Below are 24,556 nucleotides of genomic sequence, written 5' to 3'. Positions count from 1 at the left end.
CGGTGTCTCTGAGCTCAGTGGCAGGCGAGCCGCTGCTCAGCGACCCCGACTCCTCCGCGTTGACGGGGTCAGGATGCTGCTAGCTTTGACTTCTGTGCCACTGGGTTAATGCTGATAGCTGAGCGAGTTACAGTAAGCGAGTGGATTGGAAGTTGCTGGACTCACTCACCAGCACTGTAGATACTGGCGTAACACATCATCTGGAGCCCTGACGGCCCTGCGCAGTTCATCCTGAGTAGAAGAATCATCTCTGAGCCGTAACTCTGTGTGCATGTAAACACACAGTCACAGTCTCCCTGGTCCAGGGGGGTTGGTGGCTTGCATTTCCTGTTTTCTCGCACATGGTGGTACTTTGTGGTTGTCTGTCCCTCCGGCTGCTTGGCTTCTTGGAAACAACTTCCAAAAAAATTATTTAATTTTATCTTTTATATTTTGCTTTTTTATTTGCACTTTATTCTCAAAAACTTTGTTTTTGAGAGGTGCTATATAAATAATGTTGTTATATTACTTTGGGTCGTGTAGTTCATTGGGTTCGCTAATGCTTATGGCATTAACAATAGTATATGTAAGTATTTGGTTCTTGTTGGTGTAGCATGTTTGCGGAGGAAAGTAACATGAATCTGTTCTGAGGACGATAAATGTTTCTTTCCTCCTTCGCACATTTATCTTTTTCGACAGCAGCTCAAGAGCTATGAAATTCATCCTGGAGAAAATAGACCCCTTGACTGGTTTGTGTGTCGTGCTTTTCCAGAGCCTTCAGAGCGGCGCGATGGAGGATGGGAAGCCGGTGTGGGCGCCCCACCCAACGGACGGGTTCCAGCTGGGGACCATAGTGGACATCGGAGCCGACAGCCTCACCATCGAACCTCTCAAACAGAAGGGAAAGGTGAGCGAGCACTGGGGTTTCAGATTCGACAGCCGGGCCAGTCCTGTGGATGTCACTGAGGGATTCCTGAAGGGCTTAAATGCTTTTGAGAAGAGTTAAGCTTCTTAAATTTCTCTCCATGTGTCAGAACTTGGAGTATAGGACCTCATCTGTCATTTGACACAAATAAGGTAGTAAATCACTGATACTGTTGAATAGAAAGTGGGTAAACTGAGTTGAGAGAGTGGTGGCATATTTATTTTAACATCTCCAGTTTCACACTAACGCAGGGTTATGTTGTGGCGTTTGGAAGCATGTTTTCCACCTTCATCCCTGACAAATCAGCTCTCGGTTCAGCCAGTTTGGTATTCTTCCGCGTGATGCTATAGTACCCATGAGCCCATGGCGAAGATGCCGGCCAGAGGCATGAAATTAGAGTTGAAGTATAAAGAGAGCTGATGTTCTGTTCCAACCACTTTTCTTTGCTAATTGCTGTATTTTCTCATCGGTGTTCTGTCATAGAGCCCCTTAGACTTTGGCTGTACCTGAAGTAGTTAATTTATTACTAGTCTACCATATTGTGTCTAGTGGACTCATAAAGTATCCCACCATGCAATGGTCCTGTGTACCGAACTGATCCGGTGGTTGTGGATCGCAGCTTTACTGACGTGACGAACACTCGCCGTGCTTCTGTAGCTTCATCAAAATGTTTTCCCGGGTTTTATTCACCACTTTGTTGCACCGGTGTCATCGGCACACGTTACAGGCCCTTAGGCCAAACAGTATCGCCACATGTGGACCTTTTTTTGGAGGGACTTAGCTCATCTGAACCTCCACTGCCTGCTGCTTAAACGTGAAGTGTGTTTCCAGGTGACAGAGAGTACGACTGCAGATGTAAAAAACAGCAGTACGGAGCTTTCAGTGACTCCAGAGGGCGCTGCGTGAAGTCTGATAAATGTCCTCACGTGATGTCACCTGAGGCAGCGTCGGTCGTGAAGACCACGAGTCTGGAAAGGTAAAAAATCTGAGGGTGTGGGGTTAGAAAGAAGTGAGCCGACCAGACCTGTGTAGCCGACCCCCCCCCCTCAATCTCAGCTGCAGGCTCCAGGACAGCTACTATTAGCTGCTACTAACAAACACCAACCCCCGACCAAACTGTTGGCAGTTGAGTTGCATTGTGGGTATTGTAGGCAGCAGGTTTTAACAAGGAAGAAGAATGTGTGGAATAAAAAAAGACGATGTGCTATTTTTTTTTTCTTTTCTTTTCAGACTGTCCTCAGTTTTAAAGCTAAATCACTGAAAAACTAAATATACTTATCATGCAAGGTTTTGGTTCCAGAGGTGATACCAGTGCTTTGAAAGGTACTGAAGCCCACTGAAGAGACAAAACTAAGCAGAATCCACAGTTTGTGTCCTGCTCAGACAGAATCTCTCTGCTCCTTCCTGGATGTCCCAGAGCTTTAGTTCCCCGCAAAGCCTTTTCCGATGTGCTCTTACCCTACAGCGTGCGAATGGTTTAATGTGCCACTTAATCTCATGCGGAAGAGACGACAGTTCTGGGGGCAATAAAGCATCATTCTCCCCTCGGTTCGCCTCCTGACCCCGCGGTTTACAGCCTGCGGGTCCTAATATGCTCGAGTGCAAAATTAATCAGCGCTACCTGACGTCAAGTGGCTTTTTGCAGCAAGACAAACAGAGGTATCTCCTCCCCGTTCACTGTTAATTTACTTTTCTGCTGGACGAGGTGCCGTATCGCCCCCCTCAGCAAAGCTTTTAATGTCACCGAGAGTCCGTCGCCGCGGTAACCCCTAAAACTTTGTGTCCGTCTCGGTAATCTTTCCCCGGAAGGCCTCTGTGACTGAGTGTTCCCTTTCAGAGAGCTTTCCCCACTAATTCTGTTTACTGTCAGTCTATAAAACACAGGCCTGTCACTGTTTAATGGGAACACGGATCTCAGGCCAGTGTGTTTGCCGTGAGTGCGGTGTCCATCATACGTGGGACATTTATCGTGGAAAACTTTGTTTTTCCAAGGTTTTGTTTTGTTTTTTGTTTTTTTTTTCTTATTTTAATTTAATTTTTTTTTTTTTTACCAACGATGGCAGTTGTCTTCACTCGCTGCTGCTGCATTTTCCTCCATTTTTTTTCTTATTTTGTGATCTTCATTTTTGCAGTCAAAACTGACACTTGAGCCTCATGTGGGACACACACTTCCTCTTGGGCCACATCCGGTCTGCGGGTCTCCGTGCTCATTTCCAAAATGCTGCTAATGCAACAGTTTTTTGGACAACTTCTACGTCCACTGCGTTGCATAACTATGAGCTGGCATCAGACACATGTAGAATAAAATAGTCTTTAATGAGGTAGACGTCAAATTTGGTTTCGTGTGTTCATTTTTATGTCTTTCAACTACGGCCCGACCGATACTGTGTTTTTGAGGCAGATAGTGATATCGATATTTGAGAGTTTAAAAAATTTGATAACAAAGTATTGGCTGATAGTAGTTTTTTTTTTTTTAACCTTAGTGGATAATATTAACAGATAGTCTTGATACATATCCCTTAGATTTGTTTTTTAAAGAATTGTAGCAAGATCCCTTCTGAACACAACATTTTACAGTTGAAAAAACAACTTGCTCTGTGGTGGACAAAACATGTAATCGGGACACTATTTCCACTGTTTTCCATTGGCGTGATCACTTTATAGGTCACATTGCGTTTGCTGTGTGAGCCTTAAAGTTTTGACTAAAGTCTCGGTAGGTTTTTTTTTTTTTTTTTTTTTGTCCGGCCTTCCGTTCATCAGTGTTTCCAGTCGTCCTTCATCCTAACATTGACTCAGCCAAGCTGCTGTAGACGCTGAGCGCTTTCTCAGGCGAAGATCAGTTTGAAGCTGCAACGCTGAAAATTGCATCGTCGAGTGTTGCAATTGAAGTCACATGAAGCTTTTCATGCCCTAAGGTCTGATTTTGCAGCTTGAATCTCTGCGGCTTAGATGGGAACTGATAAAATGTGATTGCTGGAGCCCTTTTGTTGGTCACGTGATGAGATTCTTTTGCCTTGAATTTTGTCTCCAAGGAGCTGGCAAACCCCAAAGCAACCATGGCCCTAACCCTAACTGTCGTTAACCTAAAGCATTTTATAGGTAGTTTGTTGGGGGCAGTACAGAGCCTGTGCTGTAGTGTTTCTTGGGAGGTCCAGTTTAGGGTAATAATGCCCTTTATTGGTTACCACTGCTCAAAAGAAAAAACCCATCAGATCTGTGTCACATTTGAGGAAAACAACCCATATTTTTACACTGGAACCATTGCTTTGGAAACATGGAAGCTTGTCCTCTTCAGATCTGTTCTCAGAGTGAGTTTCCAGGCTGCAGCGGAAGCCTGGAACAGCCTGAAGCAGAACAATGTCCAGTCTGTCTGGCTGCAGCCAGTTTGTGCCAGTGTCTGACGATGTGTTCACTTGCTGGCAGACCTCCTGGGATGGACGTCAGGAGAAAGACAGAGAGCATGATACCCTGTCATACTATCAGTCACAATGGCCGACTCTTTGTCCTGTAATGTCCGTGTCTCCCAGAAGGCGTCCACAGTTTGATCTGTTTCAGTGTTGTTGAAAAAGAAAATGGTGTCGGGCTCATTTTAAAGGTTATCGGTGAGGGAGAGGAGGCCGTCAGATATTTAAAGAGGCCCAAAGTAATTTGAAATTTACTAGGAATTATAATATCAAGAGTTAATTAAGGCACAAAAGATGGACTGATTATAATCTTTAAAATCTTGAAGTTGCTTATTCTGTAACCCCAGTTTTCTGAGCATGTACAACCACTGGGACACAGCTTGGATAAATTGTGAGACAGGGACGTTTTTTGCTAACATTTTATCGTGGTGAGGCTAGTGCTTGTGCTCCATGGCTTGGTGGCCAAGAGAAGTAACGAATGCCATTAGCTTGGTCAGCTAACAGTGGCGCGTTTGTTGTGGCGTGACAGCCGACGTGCGCTCTCAAAGCCTGTGGCAAGGAGACTGGCCACTGTCAAATACGGCTCTTGCTAGTGTCCCGGCAGTGACCGAGGGGTTACTGTGCAAAGGTTGCGGGACCCGCAGGGAGGTGTCTGATCTGTCCCAGATTCATTCTGCACCAGGACAACGAGCCCAAACATACAGCCAGAGTCGTAAAGAACTATCTTCAGAGACAAGAAGAACAAGGAGTCCTGCAACAGATGGTCTGGCCCCCACAGAGCCCTGGTCATCAATGAGTCAGTCTGGGATTTACGGAGCCCCCCTAGGGTCAGCTGAGAAAAAAAAAACAGCCATGTATAAGTCTGTACTCTCGGTTTACAAATCCGTGGGCGCGGTTTATAAACCGTGGTCTTGGATGACCTGACTCAGCTGTCTCCGTAGGGATGACATGAAGACACAGGAGACACTGAGACAGCCGAAATCCACAGAAGAACTTAGGCAAGTTCTCCAAGATGCTGGAACAACCTACCTGCCAGGAACCTGAAAAACTGTGCAGGTGTACCGAAGAGAACTGGTGCTGGTTCAGAGGCAAAGGGGGTCACAGCAAATACTGACTTAAGTTTGTTCTATTAACTGCGCTTTGTATCAAATTAAATGATAAAACTATTTGTCATTTTTGAAAACTTACTTTTAGCGCCTAAAACGTTTGCACAGTTCTGTAGATACTTGAGTTATCAGTCAGTAGAGAGACAGAAGCTTTCTGAAGCTTTTCTGATATGAAGGACTGTGAGGAAAACCTCCGAAAGAGTCTCCCCCAGTAGTGAGACACTGCGATGAAATGCTAAAAAATAAACTTTATATTACCAGTGACCTTAACGACCTCAGACACATCTAGTTATTTGGTGCACTGACGTTGACCACTGGCCCCTGCTGGGGAACATTTGGTTTAAAACAAACACGGACACCGTGAAGAGGATAGTGTGAATTTGGTCATTTTGGCCGTCAAAAAACAGCTGACTCTGACATTTCAGATGCTGGGGCGTTGTTCCGTGGACCAACAGGGAAGGTTTCTCAGCAGTCGCTGGCCACAATGATAGCCTAAAGTTCACTGGGACAGATTACTGATTCCAAGCGAGTTTCAGGTCTCTGGAAGGCGATTTTCCCTACTTCCTAGTTTGCTTGGAAGGTAGGAAATTAATCCCAACGCTTAGGAACATGTAACTTGTAGCTAATGGGCAGAAATATACTTAACCACTCGGTTTGTACACATGAACTTTCCCTGGCATCATTCTCTGGACCTTGTGGCTACAGGATAATCACTGCACCTAGTTGGTTTTTCTCTCCGCCTCAGCAGTGATGAAAGAGTGAACAGTGTCTAGCTTCTTCTTTTTTTTCCTCGGATTGTTGGCCTTGCGTCACCTCCACCTCCTCCTCCCTCCCTATTTTCTCCTCTCCATTCTCCTCACGTGGTGCAGCGCTGTGGAATCCGTCCAGTTTGGGCTGAGAATGTGGAACATGCCACCCCTGGAAAGAATGAATCGACTGTACGTCACCTCGGCACCGCGGCCTTGACGCGCTGAAGGCCTGCAGTGCCACTTTAATTGTGCAGATTAAATGGCCTCGGCCGCGCAGAGAGAGCCTGCTGAAGATCACAGAAATACAGCACCAACAAACCCCCCCTGGGCTCCAAAACACTGAGGTCACATGTGTCCTCAAAGCGCCCTGTATTAGTTCAGCATGGTTGGGTTTTAGCGTGAAGAAGGTGAAATGTGTGGAGAGCTAATACCAAGGAGCTTCTAGAGTAAAAGCAAACGTCAGGTGGAACAGTGAGGCAGAGTACAACTTTGGGACCTTTAAGCCTCAGTGAGGCTTCATGAGTACACTCATTGGCTATAAGCCTGTAAACAAAGGGCTTGAAACAAAGGGAGTGCGCATGAAATTCAGCCAACGCACTGATGTCGAATAGCTAGTTTGTTTTTATTTGTGTGTAACTTTAAGAAGCAGCGTTTCGCTGCGGTAATGAATGAACTGACGAAGTGGAAAGTGCAAAGTAGCATAAAAGGAAAATACTCAAGTAAAGTACAAGTACCTCAAAATTACACAAGTAAATGTATTTAGTTACTTTCCGTGACTGCCCGCTACTCCTGTGACCCTGACCCGATAAACAAGAAATGAGAATCGGAACTCTCGTGCGTTTTTCTCTTATATCTGATTCTTAGCTTTAGAGATAAAATCTTGTCTCTTTTGTCAGCGTCTGTGCCGGATATGCGCTGACATGAAAACAGAACATAATGCAGAAAAAAGATACTCGGGGTAATTTAACAATGGTGTCATCACATAGTTTGTCCAGCAGAGCGCGCTCCGACTCCATTGTTCACAATTACCGTCAGCGCTGTCTGGAGACTATCGGCCGATAAATCAATGCTGGAATTCTTTTACTCCCTCAGAATCGGCATCGGCGTTGGCCCCAACGATATCAGCATCGGTCGGGCTCTACTCTTTTGTGACTTTTAATGGATGGTGAATAATGCAGAGCGGCGGCTCCCTGCTGTGGACGTGTCGACTGTCCCCTGTGTCTCAGTCACCATACCGTCTCCGTCCAGCCTCCCTTCACTCTGATCCTGTTGCCTCCAAATAATTCATCAGGCCCTCACGTGTCGAGCAGCAGCGGCAGCAGCTGCAGCTGGTGTATTTTTGCCTCTGGAACGAACTTAAATTAATCTTAGAACAGAAAGAAATAAGCTTCCGAAAATGGGAAGGAATAAAAAAGACAAAGATCTTCTGTGATGGTGACAGCCGTCCTACAAAATAACCGATAGAGCGATTAGTTAAATTTAATTTTTCACCTTTTTTCAAATGGAAAAATGTAGTTTAAGCGACATTTAAGTCAATGTAGTGTTGAAGAAAAAGGTGTTAAACCATCAGTGACAGTTCAGAACTGCATCAATTCGTGTCTCCTTTCCCATCAAAATAGAATAACTCAAGCATTAATCTGGCTATATGTGAGTTTTTGCTATCATTACATAGCCAACGTTAGCATCACCAGCTGTTTACTCACCAGTCTAGAAGAAATGCTTCGAGTTCGGCATCGAACTTCATCCCTGTACTCGCCAGGAGACGCCTCCCGCGGTGGAAAGCAACGCCAGTGTTGACTCTGGGGTTCCTCTGCTGAAGTTAGCATGCTAACCAGCTAGCCGTGCCCAGAGGACGTAGTCTAACCACGCGTCTTGTAAATGTAACGAAGGCTGAAGCTCTTGGCAAGCGACCACCACCACCACCAGCTCCCAGCAAGAAAACACGTTCGGTGGCAGAGGAAACGTACATATAGCCTCTTCTAATGTGGTCTGTGTTGATGTGGTTTTAATCAGTTGTTTAGGTTTTCGCCCTTTTCTTCAATTCTTTCCTTCCAGGAAGGCTGGAAAACTAATCACAAAAAAGACATTTCTACAGACTCGACTCGACTTTTTGACTCAAATGATCCGTATTCTTTTTGCCTTTACTCAGTTTCTTTTCTTCTGTCTTGCAGACGTTTTTGGCTCCCATCAACCAAGTCTTCCCTGCAGAGGATGATGTCAACAAACACGTGGAAGATAACTGTAAGTTTGTTTTTGTTTTACGCCTCATTTACCCTCCAACTTATCTGGGCTCTTTCTTTCAGATTCATGCCTGTGACTGATGAAAGTGTAACTCATTTAGATAAGATGCCAAAAATGCAGCTTGTGAGTTACAGTTCTGTGTTGCCTTTATTGCTTCCGTAACCTTTTTATTTATTTCTTTGTCCTTCCTCTGTCTCGCAGGTTCTTTGATGTACTTGAACGAAGCCACTCTGCTCAACAACGTTCGCGTGAGATACAGCAAAGACAAAATTTACGTAAGTGCAGGCGTGAGGAATTAAGGCCGATGAAGTACAAGCCGAAACGTGCACAAGTTGTCTAGACTCACTCCACAATGCCTTCACAAAAGATTAAGCTTGAAATGATGGAGGATCTTAGACCCTTGTGCCGCTTGTAATCATCATCTTTACACCCACCAGAGAAATAAGCCACTGTCTCTGTTAAAAATGAACAGAATTTTGGTTTTATTTGATAAACAGGCTTTTGTCAGAACAAAAAATTAACCACCTGCAATGTGCAGTAAATGAAAATGTAAGCTCCTCTCCGGAAGCACTGTACGTCTCCCTTCCTTGACTCGACACCAAGACGTCCTGTTGCTCCCTGAATGGAGTCGGCAGCACCAGGAAACTGTACACGGGAGGCGCAAACTGGGGCTGGACGCACCCCACAGCTGGGGTGACGCCTCCAACTGAGCCAGGAGTACGATTAGACAACGTGATGGGACAGGCACACACACACACACACAGGCACACACACGGGCACACAGACACACACACAGGCATACACACAGGCACACAGACACACACATACACACACACACACACACAGGCAAATACAGGCACGAACAGGCACACACACATGCACTTTCACCTGCGGTCACATAGCTCACACCCACACTTACTGCACATATTGATAATGATGGTCTAACTACTTTAGCGGGCGACGTGTGTCGTGCCTTTACATTTCATACATATATTGAAAAAACATCCTCAACTTTCAAAATGTTCTCACTTGTCAAACTGTCCTGATTTTCCAATGAATGTTCTCACTTTCCAAAAATTTACTCACTTTTAAAAAAAAATAATGTATCATTTTATTCATTTTTCCTCACTTTTCCTAAAACTTTTCCCAAAGATTTTGTTAAAATGTCTTCACTTTGCAAAAACTCACCCTCATGGTCAGAAACCGAACTTGGCTTTGACTCAAAGTCAGTCTGCACTGACACCTAGTGGCTGAGGGTGGAACTGAACCCTGCTGGTGTAAAAGTCTGCGACGTTGCTTCTCCAGCTTTTTCACATCACATATATTAATGGATGTGCTCCTGTAGTAGATCCTACCTTCATGAAGAGCCGAATGTTCAGTTTTTATTGAAACCTTGTGCTGTGGTGTTATACTGAGAGACGTTTCTGGTATTTAGTCCAACTTCGTTAATATATATATGGGATGGACGGAATATTAAAAGCGTCCAAAATGACCCTGAATTTGATTGAAGACCTTTCTAGAACAGTTTCAATAAACGCTGAGCATTTTAACCTCCACGAAGGAGGATTTACTGCAGCGCTGTCGCATCGGACTGCATTGGTTTTAGCTGGGTGTTCCTAATAGACTGGAAACTGTGTGTCTCAATATGTCTCGGGATGCAGGTTTTTGAGCCTCTAAGTTTGGGATGCAGCTGATGCATCAGGTTTGAGTAAAGGGGCGTGATTTCACCTTCACCATTTATTAGTGCTGAAAGCCTTGCTGCTGTGGGATTCTGGGAAGCGTGGGATATCGCCAGGGGAAATTCATGAGGCAGGTTTGGGGGAAAGTGCATAATAAACTACTGATTATACCGAATGTGACCAGTTTTGGATGCAAAACTGCGTCTGTGCTTTAGTGGCGGCCATGGATCGATAGTTCTGGCGCCTGAAGAATGTTGTTCCCTTAATGAGTTTTGTTCCTGCTTTTCTCCTTCTCCTCCTCCTCTGCCAGACGTTTGTAGCCAACATCCTGATCGCAGTGAACCCGTACTATGACATCCCAAAGCTCTACTCGCCGGACACCATCCAGCAGTACCGGGGCCGGTCTCTGGGCACGCTGCCGCCGCACGTGTACGCCATTGGTGAGTGAACGCGCCCACCGCTTCTCCGCTCAGTTTAAAATCACTTCAGCAATGAGCTGCGATTAAAGACGAGCTTGGCCTCGTTATTGACCTTTTCTACCCGTGGGATCAGTGTGCGTCGCCGGGGTTTTTCTCTTATTGTATTTCGGGCTGAATTCTGTTGTTTTCCGCTCAGCGAGCCATAGTTGGAGTTGTGTGGAAGGGACACGGCGTTAATTATGATTGATGCAAGCAGGTTAGGTAACAGAACAGACGGACAGTGTTCAGTTTTTATCGGATTTTATCTTAGCGCTTTGTCAGGCTGACCATTACGCCGGTTGGAATCTCTTTGCCAGGAATAAATTGGTACAAGCCTCTTATTAAATCGCCACCGAGTCACGGACAAGTGACTGCCTGGGTGGATCAGCAAAACCAAACACCACATTTAAACAGGTTTATATTTTTGTGCTTACACCTGCAGTGTAAGCGCAGTCGGAAACGCCATGACTGACCCTGTGAACTTTTTGCAGATCCCGTTGATTACTCCGATGAAATGAAGCTTTCGCTCATTTTTTAAAATTTTTCTACTTTCTTTTGGCTGTAGTGTGATAATTTAACTTTTAAGGAGACACGTTTTGTATTGTCCTCTGTGTGGTAGCAGCTCAGTTACAATCTCATGTTGTACTTTCTGATCCGTCCGGCAGACAGCAGTGAGCGCTCAGATTTCCCACGGTCCTCTGAACATCACAGTTTCTCTCTCAGATTCAGACTTGCATTAAAAAAACTATGAACGGCTTTGGGAGTTTAATGTCTGCTTGATTATCGGGGTCAGCTTTGTGTCCTTGAGGCAGAGGAGGGTCTAATCTAACAGCTGCTCGTGTCTGTCGACAGCTGATAAGGCGTACAGGGACATGAAGGTCCTGAAGATGAGCCAGTCCATCATCGTCTCAGGGGAGTCTGGGGCCGGGAAGACCGAAAACACCAAGTTCGTACTCAGGTGAGAGAGAGTCGTCGTCATCATCAGGAACATGTCTGAGGCTCATGAGTTTCAATTTTCACATCACTGCCACTTCAGATGTTCTGGAGAAATTCTTGGAAATGTCTTTGGGTGGATCTGTTACATATTTTTAAAAGATTTGCATTGTTCCAATCTGGTAAGTCACTGTAGTTCTTAACAAGTTTGGTCAAAAACTGTGAATGCTGAGAGTTTCTACCACACAATTTAATTTCAGTGAATGGCCAATAATTGGAGGACGTTGGGCGGTCACCGTGGAACCAGTTGTAAATGAAATGAAACTTCTTGTCCATCAGTGTCAAAGTTAACGTGCAAAACACATTAAAAGCTGCGCAGGAACCGAAGAACTGGCGTTAAGTGCATGATAAAGTCCAAGCAGTCTCAAAGTACACACACACACACACACACACACACACCAACAGAAAACGTTTTGATTTCCAGCAGTAGAAAACCAATTATGCAAATGTGTAAAAATAAAAACAAGTATTTAAACATTGACCTAAAAATATGTCATGTATACAAATTCAGTTCAATTCAATTCAATCTGCCTCGACCTGCTGGGGCAACAGCGCCACAAACTAACTCCTCAGAGAATCAGAGAAAACTTTAGAGCTGTCACTGGAGTCATGGAGCAATTTTTTTTGGGGGGGGAATCACTGCCTTTCACCCCCCACTTCACTTGAAATGTAACTCCACTGTACTGTACCTAACAGATACTTGACCACGTCGTATGGAACAGGGCAGGACATAGATGAGAGAATAGTGGAAGGTAAGAATCTCTCCCGCTCTCTGCGTCAGCCAACGCCATCGTTTCTCCCGCATCAGTCTGTGTTTGTGACCCCACCTTTTCCCCGCTCTAATCCTGCAGCAAACCCCCTGCTGGAGGCTTTTGGAAACGCAAAAACTGTCCGCAACAACAACAGCAGTCGCTTTGGAAAGTTTGTGGAGATCCACTTCAATGAGAAGGTGCTTTATACTGTGTTATCTAAGAAAAATATCCACTTTAAACCTCAGAGTTTGTATCTCGAGCTCTCTCCAGACGAGTCCTGCAGGGCGTTTTACGGACGTGACGCCTAATGGCTATGCTTGTTTGGCGTAAACTGTTTCTACTGATCTTCGTATCCACTTCATGTATATCTGTGCATTCATGAATAAACATAATGATCGCTGTATAAACTTAGATGCTTATACAGCAAAACCCAAACAGTAACGAGGCCTCGGTTTTGCCCAGTCGTCGTCGTCGTTATTATTTTTCTCTTTTGTCTCTGTATCTGCTACAGCTGTTTCTGCAGACCTGCGCATGTGCTGTAAATCAGTATATTTCCATATAGACTCGATGCAGACATTGTGAACTGACGTATTATTGTGCTCTTTCTCCGATTTCCTTCTTTATTAACTGCAGTTTTCTCCGCCTAAACCACTTCAAAATCCCTGCCATTTTATTGCTACTTGCATTTCCGTCCACGGTGTCTCACTGATTATATTAATTCATCAGAACGCCGTGGTGGGCGGCTTCGTGTCGCACTACCTGCTGGAGAAGTCGAGGATCTGCCGACAGAGCCCGGAGGAGAGAAACTACCACATCTTCTACCGACTGTGTGCCGGAGCGTCCGAGGACATCAGGCAGAAGTTTCACCTCAGCTCCCCGGACACTTTCAGGGTACGAAAGTTTTATCAGGTCTTTCCAGGCCATTTGTGCATTTGATGTCTCATAATCCCACGTGGGCTGAATGAATGAATAAGACGGGGGTGAACGGACAGATGGAGAGAGAGAGATGGATCCTCTGCGCCATAGAGCTTCTCCGTTTCCAAAAACCATTAAAAACACATCAATGAACCACACTGTTGCCCTGGGCGACATGTTCCCTCATCACCATGAAAACACACACAGACACACTGTAGTTTACTTTGACTCAGTCCCACACACACACACACACACACAACGTCCTGCTGCCGCAAACACTCAGTACAGCACCAAATGTGGATTAATCCGCCGCTGAAAATAGTCCCCGACAGATGCGCTACAGTTGAGCAGCTGTCTCAGGAAATGTCTGAGTGTTTTTCTTTTTTTTTAATGAAACTACATGTTGGTGAATAATTAGAACTTACCGTTTAGTTGTCATCACGTACGGTGGCCACGCACGCGGAAGCTCCTGCACTGCCGCGGGGAGACGCCGCTCGCATCAATTGCTTTACGATTCCAGATTCGTCTGACGCCGACTTCACCGTGTGGTCGTCTGTATTGACTCGTAAAATGAGTAATCACTGGCTGACAGTAAAACGTGCAGCTGGTGGTCATAAATCTCTTTTAGGTAAAACCCACCTCACAGAAATTGTACAGTCCAACAGGTCATAGGTCACATGACTGCGGTCTACGGTTTTTATTCATGAACCACCTAAAAGTCAGAATTCCCTCGCTTGCAGTGATGATTTAAAGTGTTAAAAAATGACCGACCAGGGCATCGTATTTGGCGCAGGGCGCGCCGCTTCCGGCATCTCCCCGGTCACCGTCGAGGCTGATGAGCAGAACTTCATTTACCAAAATCAGCCTCCTAACATTAGGGACGCCAGAGGGCAGCACCGATCCGTCACTGGGTGCGGCCGACTCTGGCAGCAGGTCTTCCTTACAGCCGGAGCCCATCTGGCTGCTGTACTCACACTGTTCAGTGATTATTAGCCGTCAGTTGTGGAAAGAGAGAGCGGAGGAGGACCAAACGGCCGTGCTGCCCATCAGGTTTGCCTGCTGGTAAACAAAGTGCTGACGTCCGGTTAGAAATCCGCAGCAACGGCTGCAGTCGACGTGGGTATTGGACAGATAACGGCTGCTACGTTTCTGCTGTTGCTGAAATGAAAGTGAGGACGGATGAACTGACCCTTGGCCGGAGTTTGGTGCGTGAAGACGCTCTCAGAAAACAGCGTAAAAGTACAGAAACTAGATGTTACTTAAGAACCAAGCTTTTTTTTTTTTTCTTTAAAGCAGGTTGACAACAAATAAACTGTAAATTCTTCTACGAGATCAGAGTGAATAAAGGTGAAGGGAGAGAGGAGGTAAAGAAACCAGATGTGAAGAAGTGTGTATCATGATAATACATTTCATCCTTTCAGCCTTGGGTTCAGGATGTTAAAAGAGAGTGTTGTAGGCAAATGTGAAGGAAGAAGGAACTAGACATGGCTGCAGCTAACAATTATTTTCATTGATTGATTGATCTGCCGATCATGTTTTCTCCTAATCGACTAATTGATTGGTCTATAAAATGTGAGAAAACACCAAAAAAATGCCTGTAAAAGTTTCCTAAAGCGACAGTGTGACGTCTTCAGGTTGCCAATCCAAAACCCAGAAAATGATCCGTGTACTATCACGTCAGACACAGTAAAGCAGCAAATCCTCACGAGTGAGAATCTGGACGTGACGTTGGTATGTTCTAGGTAATGTTTGGCATTTTTGCTTTAAAAAAAACAAAACAAAAAAAAACCGATTCATTGATCATCACGTTAGTTGCCGATTAATTTCCAGTTGAATTGATCAGTCGACTAATCGATTCAGCTCCAGATGAGTGCACTGGAGGGAAAAGTAAAGTTATAACAACATGTCTAACAATAGCCCTAATAAAAGAGAGCGCAAAACACAGATGCCTCCAAGTGCCTTCATTTTTTATTTGACCGCAGGCTAAAATCAGATATTGGACAGGCTTTGTCTTCGCTCACCTGATTCTGTCAGAAAAGGGCTGAATCATCCTCGTCTCCGTTACGGTTGGAGCAGGGGGAAAGGGAAAAAAAAATAATCTTTTGAGTGCAGTTTGTTTTTTACAGACATCCGTTCCAGCAGCGTCTCAGTTCAACAGTCCGTTCTCACCTGCGTTATTCTCGGACCTTAAAGTGCCGACCCCCTTTGGTGACTCACAAAGTGTAGATAAGACCTGAAAGAGCAAAGCAAGGAACACTTCAAGATGTGAGAGGTGTGTGCGTGGAGTACTTTGTGTACATGCGGAGGTGGAGGAAGAACCCAGATCGCTCCCCGAAGTGAACGTATTAATACCACAAAGGGAAAACAATCCAAGTGAAAGTCCTCTATCAGCACACGATATACTCAAGTGTCTAAAGTAAAAAGTACCTGTTCATTCAGGCCGTCAGCAACCACATCCCTCTCCAATGCTGGGATCAGGCCTCGCAAGGTTTAAGTCCTTTTCAGATGGTCGCTGTTCGGCAGTCACAGAGTCACGATCTCTTGCTGTGACTTGACCAAGTCTACACAGTGAGGCGTGAACAATCATAGCCCGCCGTGTTTCACCTCTTCCCCAGACACAAACACACACACACACACACACACACACAGTACATGGGCTAAAACAAGCAACCGTCGCACCTGAAGCTCATTTTCGTTCCCAACGCGACCTGATTTCATTCCGTCAGGCAGGGCCTTTAATGGGGCTGATAGTGTGTAGTCAGGTCCTGGCCTAAGATGTACGGGAGGAGGAGTCGAAGGTGCTCCTAGAGCGGCGTTGTCCGGCATGTAGGAGGCTCTGGGCAAAACTGTGGGGGGGGGTCTGGAAGAGCTGAGATTGAACAGGCGATGGAAACGAGGGCAGCAAAACACAAAGTGTCCCATCTGCTCTCCGCTGAAGGAGCACGGAGTCGCCCCTGGGGCTTCATCTGCGACGAAAGGTTTAGTTCTGTTTGGCCGGAAGGACTCGCCTCGCCAAACAAGATAAGCCCCGGCTCGAGTCTCTGGCTTTCCTCCCCTCCCGAAGACAACCGGGAAGTTTGTGTCTGAGTCGTCCTTACCTCGTTTCTCTGGACACAGCAGAGGAGGCCGGCCGGCGAAAAACTGGTACAGGGTCAGTTGGAGAGGGGTGGGGAGGGCTTTTTGTGCAAAGGCAGATTTAAGTATTGACATGAATTCTCAGCAATTGACGCCACCAGAAAAGCAGAGTCATGCTTTCTCATCAGATGCAGATTTACGAGAGAGAATGTGAAGAATCGGACTCCAGATAACTCGTTCTGGGATCAGAAACTAACTCAATGAGAGATGCTGAAGAATTCTTGCCTGACTTCACAGGTCATGTTATGGTTTTTGACCCATAAGGTCTCTGTATGCTTCAAATGAAGAAACCCCCTTTTCTACGGTGTATTGGGAGGGCTGTGTTCACGACCCCTTCACACAGTGATCGTGCTGCTTTTCATGTGAACAACCAAGGAGAAACATTTTTGCCTTTAGATCTGGTCGGATTAGACGAACTAGTTTGTTTGAAGCACACTGAGACCTTCACACTCCGGGACCCAAGTCTGTACCACGGCATTACCCCTGAACTCCTCCTGAGCGTTTGTTTCATTTGCCGTAACGTGTTTTTTTTCCCCGCCAGCGAGTTTGCAGGTGATTTAAGTGCAACTTTAGAGGAGTTGTTCGCATTGTTTGGTCAGTTTTGTAAAACTTCTTGCTACTTACGATTTATGCCCTGCAATCGTGATAAACTGTAAGTTAATGAAGTTAACCACCCTCCACAGTAAACTGTACCCGTGCCTTCCCTAAAGTAAGCTCACATTGAGGAGCTTTATCGATGTCAGGTTTTCTTTGCAGACATCTCAGATGCAGATGCCTTCAAAGTGTGGTTAGCCTAGCTTAGCACAAAGAGTGATAGCAGGGGGAAACCGCTAACGTCCAAGGCTGCTACCATGTTACTGGACTTATGAATTCGCTCTTAAAATTCCTCAAAGATGTTGTTGTTTTTATCTGCTCTCCGTTTGAAGTCCTTGTCATATTTCCACTTTACTCTGTTGCTTTCATTTGCAGCAAAAAATGTCTAATAAATAAAGTTTCCAATATTGTTACAGTTAGAGGAGGTTCAGTGTAAATCACTGCTTTGTTCTCTGAGGCTTTGCTGATATGTTTTTTTTTTTTTTTTGTCTTTTTCTCTGTGTGTCTTGCAGTACCTGAACAGAGGCTGCACTCGGTTCTTCGCCTCCAAAGACACAGACAAACAGATCCTGCAGAATCGCAAGAGCCCAGAGGTACAGTACAGCCGGACTCCATTTAATTCAGCCGCTTCAGTTCACTTTGTATCTCTCGCCCATGTTCAATGGAAGAAAAAGTGGACCGCAGAGGTTTTAAAACTGTCACGAATGTTTCTGCATAGGAACCAGGTCCGGTTGAATCCTGAATGTCCGCAGGACAACTGGTTTAAAATACTGTGCAGCGGCATAACGCCAAGCCAAGAGGGAGAAGACCGACAAAATAGTACCGATAGCGTGGGTCTCCTCTCATCGTTGTGTTTAAAGATTTAATACATTCTTTTAGGGTTGCAAACATTTATTACGTGAAACTTTTTATTAAGCGTTTTGATTAGTGAATCATAAAAATGCCCATCAAACATTCCTAGAGCCCAAGGTGGTGTCTTTAAGTGTCCGACCAGCAGCCAGAAAACCCCAAACATGTCCAATCTACAATGAAATGAAACAGAAAAGCAGCCGTTCCTCACAATGGAGTATCTGCAACCAGAGAGAGTTCGTTAGTTTTGCTTGATAAACAACCTAAAAGTCAAGTTCGTCCGTGGCTTACTTAATCCACTCGTCATTTAAGATCTACATTACTTATCACGTTGTCAGGTCCTTTGTTTTTATTTTTTGTGTAATTGACTGTGAACAAGCCGCGGTATAAAACGCGAGGGCTGACTCTGGGGTGACGGGTTAACCCCGGTGTCTCGCGCTCGGCATCGTTTTCACTTCCGGGCTTTTGTCCCGTAGCGGAACACCTGTGAATTTCACTCGTTCAAAGATGTACGACTCTTTAAAGTGACTGAAAGAACATTTTTATATAAACCCTAATAGAATACAGTTGGTTTTGTCGTTGTTGTTGTTTTCACTCCAGTGAGGACCATCAGCTCTGTCTGGCTGCCAGTGTGTTTGTGTCCCCTGTGTTTCATTCTCGATCTTGGTTACCGGCCCGTGAGAGCTAAGAGCGAAAGCGAAACCTCTCGTTGCCCTGTGGGCTGCGAGAGAGGGAGCCGTCGCCCCGCAAACTCCATTAGTGCCTGGTCGAACCTGACTCAGCAGACTCCTGCAGATTTACCGCCTCCAGCTCCAGTTTCCTGCTCCCAGTTTTCCGGTGCCGGACGTCGGCACCTTTGATTTACAGCCCATCACCGCCTCCGTTCTCTCTCTGTTCTCTTTGCGTGTTAATCTGTTTGTCCTTCTCTCTCACCGCCTCGAGCTGTGTGCTCAGTATCCCCTCTCAGCTCTGCAGCAGAGCAGATTTATCAGGTGCGATTCTGATGATGGGTTTCTGGCTTAGCCTTGGTCGCTCCAGGTAATCTCCCGCCTGTGGAAACAGCGTATCGAAACCTTGTGATCCACAGAGATAGGACTTGTTTTTGCAACAGGGAACTCGCTTCCTTTCTTTGAATGAAAATAAAAATGTCTGTTTGTGGTTCTGCTGCTCTTGAAATTATTGCATCTCACTGACGGATATATACAAACTCGGCCTTTCCCTTGTGAAGGAAACTAAAGTGAAACCATGGTGTAGGGACTAGTTTAGTTCAGTTACTGTGTTCAAACAACAAATCCATTTTACTTTCCCCCTAGAGGCTGCAGTGGTCGTTTCGACCCAGAAAACTACAGTGTTGGAACAAAATAATATTCTGATGATTTTACCTTTTTCAGAGTCTGTGCTCCCTGTTGGTTTTCAGAATAACATTTGAGAAATGTTCGACCTGAAGGTGGTGGTAGGGAAATGGTCAGAATAGTTCCAAATTATCATTTTTGGGAGCTTAAACAAACAGCCTGAAGATATTGAGATTTTTTTGTTCAGCACGATTTTAATGAATCCTTTTTCTTCAAATTGCAGATAGACTGAACCAGGATGGAAACATCCTGTTTTGGGGGGGTTCATGTGCAAGACAGCTGAGCAAAATTCATAAAAGACCTGCAAGGCTGTCAACGCTATAGTAACTTGATTTTCCAAATGTAGACAACCCACACATCACGCAGAAAGAGACATTTGAATGAATCAGGTTAACCAACCAGCTGAAGCGTAAAACAAAACAAAAAAACCTGCATGACTGTAAAACGTGGCTGGGCCTTTCGATCAAAAAACCAAAACCAGTACGTGCAAATACAACGTCTTATCGACGTACTGTGTGTAACAGTAGGTGTGACAACGAAGACTGGGACCAGCAACACTTTGCAAAGATCACCTTTTGGAAGGTGAATAAACTGCCACTGCTGCAAGACGCTGTGTAACGTGAGACTGCGAAGCCTTTGCAGAGCAGCCACGGTGGCCACAAGTGACAATTGACAGACTGCTCGTGAATGCTGAACCAGTGTAACAGTAGCAAACTGAAACTTAACGCCTATCAAACGTTTCCTAACAGTAGCCACCGTAAGCTCCTGGCTACACCAGAGCAAGTAAACAACACTGAGCGATTTTCTGAGAGGATTGATGTGTTATTTCTTCTTTTAAAGTTACCTGGTCTCACCTTAAGGCTTCTTAAAAAGCCAACAACAAGAACCAAAAAAAAAAAAGGCAAAAAGACTCAGGCATTTCTGTTCTCCACAGTTTGCCTGGTTTCAGGAACTGGCAACCAGACAATCAGATGTTAACACTCGATTGCATTTTTACTGTGAGGGATTTAAGGTGCGAGATTTCAAACCGAAGCGCACGACTGCGGTTTACAGCTGCTGATGAAAGACTCCATTTGCTTGCCGATCGTTTTCATGAGAAGTTGTTCACGCGGTGACTTGATTTGTTGGCAGACAAGACGAAAACTCGGGCTCCTTCCTCAAGCAACTCAGGTGGAAAACCCCGACAGTAAAGCTGAGAAGACCTTGGCAAAGCAACCTTTGGAATTTATGTGTGTAATTACAAAGGCTCACTCTGCTACAATCACATTAAAGAAAAATGAACCTCGGCACCAGTTCGTCTCAACAACAAAGAACCTCTCAGATATTTCATTAGTGTCGTTATATTTTTGGCCTGGAAATCCTCACTGCATACCAGCTCTGCTTATATAACCCCTAAATTTTCAGAATACGTTCAGATGCTTATATTCAAACAGCAAACATTTTAATTAGCAGCCTGGCTGAGAGCCTCAGCGCAGCACAAAGGCATCTTATGCGCTGCATTAATAAGAAAACCGCATCATGTGAAATGAGCTCCTTCCTTTGCCTCCGGCCTTAGGTTAATTATGCACAAGTGTTCCATTACTGGGACTGTATGTGGCATTCCCCACAGTTCAGCATTATTAATTATTATAGCCATTAGGGGGAACATGGACAAGAGATTGGTGCTGCGGTCCCTGCTAAATTGAGTGTTCTACTGACAGTCGTAAAATCCAATTCCGTAGATTTATAATTAAGTTCTTCGCAATCTCTGAAACCTGGAAAATCCAATCTGTCAGCCTTTGCATTTTGTTTGTCCTAATTTTTTTTTAAATATGTTTATCCATCATAATATCCATAAGTATTTAAAAGTGTTTCTGCATAAAATACAAAAAATGGTGCTGGCTGTAGCAGCAGGATTTCTTTTTGAACTCTTGTACTGATGTTCTGCACCAGCAAGAACAAAACTATACAATTGGTTTTTTTTTTGGGTGTTATACCAACCTGAACTAATGATCTGCAGAGAAAAATCCACTGAAAATGTCCTGCTTCATTAGCTCCAAGAACTGCCTTAACCCTCAAATTTGACCCGTTTCGAGTTCAAATATTTAATAAATATTATCCAGTTTTTTTAAAGTGGACCAAGACCAATTTATTTGATTTTGAAAGTCTCTATAAAATAAAAAGCCTAGCGTCAGCCGCTTTCAGCTCTTTATCTGTTTGCTTCTGTCCAGCTCTCTGTGCTCACTTATACCCTTTTTTAATACAGTTGAATTCCCAAGCAAGCTGTCCTCATTTAAGTTTTTCTCTTTGTGTTGTCAGACAACGTACCAAGTAATCAAACATGGCCCATTAAGACTTCATGTTGACCAGCAGTCACTTTCAAGCCATTTCCAAGCTGCTGCTCTACTGCTAAAATCCAGATTTTTATAACCCGACGTCGTCTGACAGAATCACCAGACACATAAGTTAAAGACAACAGCTGTGCTGTGACTTCAGCTGTATTGACCTGTAAAATATCCGATCAGAGAGAAAGGTAGGAGCTCATTGACTTCTGTGTCAGCTGCTGTGTGGTCAGTTCAATGCATAGAGAGGTGTGCCTGTGGAGGGAAAGCCCGACCAGGTGCTCGCGGGGCAAAACTGGCGACTCTCTTCTACGGAACGCTGCTAAGGTTTGTCCAGAAAGTCAGATTAGATTTGTCACTAGGTGCTTTTATGAAGAAAAGGGTCTGAAAAGTCTGTAAATGTAGCGACAAAGGCATAAAGTTGGCATGACTGCCTGTAAACGCCACCTGATGACGTAGTAGAAACTGTCTGTGCCAGTTCATTTTCAAAGAGCCAATGGGGAAACGCCAACACATGGCCAGCCGACCAATGGTGTAACTTTATCAGTCGGCCAGTCATGGACATTAGCGTTCATAGGGCTGGCCCCGCTGCTGCGGTCCAGCCAAAAAAGTACAAGTTTTGTGGTTATGAATGGATAACAAGTTAGTTATGAGGTAAAACACTATGTTGGGTAAAAAAAAAAAAGTCTCTTTAAATGTTTTGTGGTTAATTGCAAAAAATGGTCAAATGCTACCTGCAGACATGCTGTTCAATACAACAAATACACCAGATATTTGTCATCAGAATAAATATATGTGAAGAGGTTTGGCAAGGAAACAGCAGCCAGGGAAAATCTTACATGGGAAAAAAAAAAAAGTTACATAATGTTGGACGAGCCTTGCTTTCTTAATACACTCGTTAAGCACGATAGGTGAAATTGTGTCAAACTGTGGACACATTTGGAGAGGATACAAAGAAGTTTGGCTTTTGCTCAAACAAACAAATAGTAAACAGACTGCAGGATAATTTTCCCACATCTTTCGTTTTGATCACCGCAGGCCTTTTTGAACGGGAGTCTTGTTTTGTAGCTAGAAAGCACACACACAGTTGGACATAAAGAAGTGTTTTATCCTGGAAATTGGCCTCAGAAAAGTTTGTGTTTGTGAAGTCCTTTAGCTTTAGTCCACTACTTCAGAAAACAAATCCGCAGCGACTTGGCAAAAATGGCATTTGCCAAAAATCCTCAGCTTTGTGCCTTAAGTCAAGTTGCACCAGGAGGGAAGAGTGGGCAGCAGGACAGTTTAGAGGATAACAGATAAAATTCAGCTTGCATCCACTTTAAAGCAGCTTCACGCAGAGGTGAGATAAGGTTAAACTTTGGGAAAACAAATATGCGGAACTGACGTTTCCGTACGGAATAAAAGGTGGAGTCTCACCCCTCCTGTCTGGTTCTTCAGGTTACCTAAAACAAATGCACAAAAGGATTGTTTGCAAATCCGATCCAGTTCGGGTGCAGTCACAGGTGCTCTTTGTTGTTATCACTGATCAATGATGTACTGTGTGTCTCCTCACTGCTCCGTCTCATACCACACAGGATGACGAGGTGATTGGGTGTTCCTCCTCTCCGCTCTTAAGGGACTCTTTTAGCTCTTGAAACGGATGTGAACGTTGGGAAGCTTCGCCGCTGAGCTCACATCCTCTCTGAGTGTGTCGGGGGTTAATGCATGCATGAGTTCTGTCTTTCTTCTCACCTCTGGAGTGCTTTGTGTGGTTTCCCACTTTCCTCTGCTGTGTAGAAACCATAGAGCGTTCCACTTGAACTGATTCGGGACTGCTTTTGTGTATCTCAGAACGTCACAGTGCGGTGGTGTATACGGCTTCCCCAACTATTTGTCCTCAGACAATCGACCAGTTTAAAAAGCACAGCAGAAAACAGAGTGCTCTTTTCAAATTTGGAAAGCCTCCTCCTAAGGAGGTTCCTAGGTCCTAGAAAATTGCCTTGTCACAGGGCACAATGTTTATTAGCTTAAAATCCAGTTCACTGGAAGGTCTGTTCTCTTCAAAGACAAGCAGCCCCATCAGATCGATGCTTTTAGAACACTACACTTAGCTGGAGACACTTATTTTACTTTACTTAGATTGTTATGGATTTTTTTTTTCTCTTACAAGCCTAAGAGAATATACAAACCATTTTCAGCATTGTATAGGATGGAATCACAATCCATTTTTTTTTTTTTAAATCAACCTGCCAACATCCAGCAGTTCAGTGGGATATTTCAACCATCTCTGCCAAGTCGGTGCAAATATGCCCCTCTAAACTTTTTTGACAATGAAAATGTTAATATGGACGACAGTACGCATCAAAATACAAATTATGATGGACAATCATGAAATACAGGTACCAAATTTTCTTCGTTAAAGTGCAGCATTTCATAAGCAGCCAGCAAAAATATTGAAAAACGCCCTTTCTCGCAATGTTAAAGCTGCATCGCTCAATTTTTGGCCACTAAAGGTCAGAAAAACATCCGAGAAAAGGAATACAACTCACCTCAAAGGCAAACAACTTTTTGAGATATCCTCCTAACACACTGGCAAACGAAAACAAAACCGCTCTTGAATACACAGTAATGACGTAGTTAAGTGTCCAAAATACAGAACAAAGCACCCGACCGATGCTCTTTGTGCTCTTTGACGTGAGTCGCCACTGGCTGTGCCCACTTCACACTTAATCCCTGCACACTGGATTAGTCACCTATTGATGGTTTGGTTCACGTGCCAACTCTTAAATAAAAGGAAACATTTTCTTGCATCTAAGCGCATTTTATTGGCTCTTACGTGGGTTTGAATGGCATTTTTCTCGCCAAACCAAAAAAGGGAGGAAAGTCTCCAAAAATTAGTTAAACTGCTCCTAATGCATAAACAAATGCCCTGTGAATTTGCCCACTTGGTTTTGACTCACTAGCCTCAAGACAAAGATTTATCAGGACCCGGGTTTGCAGCCAATGTTACCTTCCTGCCATTGATTTACGTGATTCGACTTCATGAGCCTCAATGAAAAAGCCAAATGAAAATCCACGGAGGGCCTGATTTAAAAACAGGAAGCAACTAAGCAGAAGAAGCAGAG

The 24,556-nt window shown here is 44.5% G+C and overlaps 1 protein-coding gene across 7 annotated transcripts in view; it reads left to right on the top strand.

The window, feature by feature from the left end:
• Nucleotides 1–755: 755 nt before the first annotated feature.
• Nucleotides 756–24,556, top strand: part of myo6a (myosin VIa) — a 107,758-nt gene continuing 83,957 nt past the window's right edge. For 6 of the 7 annotated variants that reach the window (XM_040124884.1, XM_040124883.1, XM_040124880.1 and 3 more), the window contains exons 1-9: nucleotides 756–886; nucleotides 8,335–8,404; nucleotides 8,606–8,679; nucleotides 10,394–10,523; nucleotides 11,394–11,499; nucleotides 12,231–12,286; nucleotides 12,386–12,483; nucleotides 13,013–13,177; nucleotides 17,443–17,523. In XM_040124884.1, coding sequence (XP_039980818.1) covers nucleotides 770–886; nucleotides 8,335–8,404; nucleotides 8,606–8,679; nucleotides 10,394–10,523; nucleotides 11,394–11,499; nucleotides 12,231–12,286; nucleotides 12,386–12,483; nucleotides 13,013–13,177; nucleotides 17,443–17,523 — 897 coding nt within the window. In that variant the 5' untranslated portion in view covers nucleotides 756–769. Of the gene's footprint in view, nucleotides 887–8,334; nucleotides 8,405–8,605; nucleotides 8,680–10,393; nucleotides 10,524–11,393; nucleotides 11,500–12,230; nucleotides 12,287–12,385; nucleotides 12,484–13,012; nucleotides 13,178–17,442; nucleotides 17,524–18,379; nucleotides 18,877–24,556 lie in introns of those variants that run through there. The other variant, XM_040124885.1, reaches the window with a different exon arrangement.

Source organism: Xiphias gladius, chromosome 4 (assembly GCF_016859285.1).
Source record: "Xiphias gladius isolate SHS-SW01 ecotype Sanya breed wild chromosome 4, ASM1685928v1, whole genome shotgun sequence".
NCBI classification, from domain to species: domain Eukaryota; kingdom Metazoa; phylum Chordata; class Actinopteri; order Istiophoriformes; family Xiphiidae; genus Xiphias; species Xiphias gladius.
Note: the sequence above shows the minus strand (reverse complement) of the source record. Positions and strands in the feature narration are given on the sequence as shown.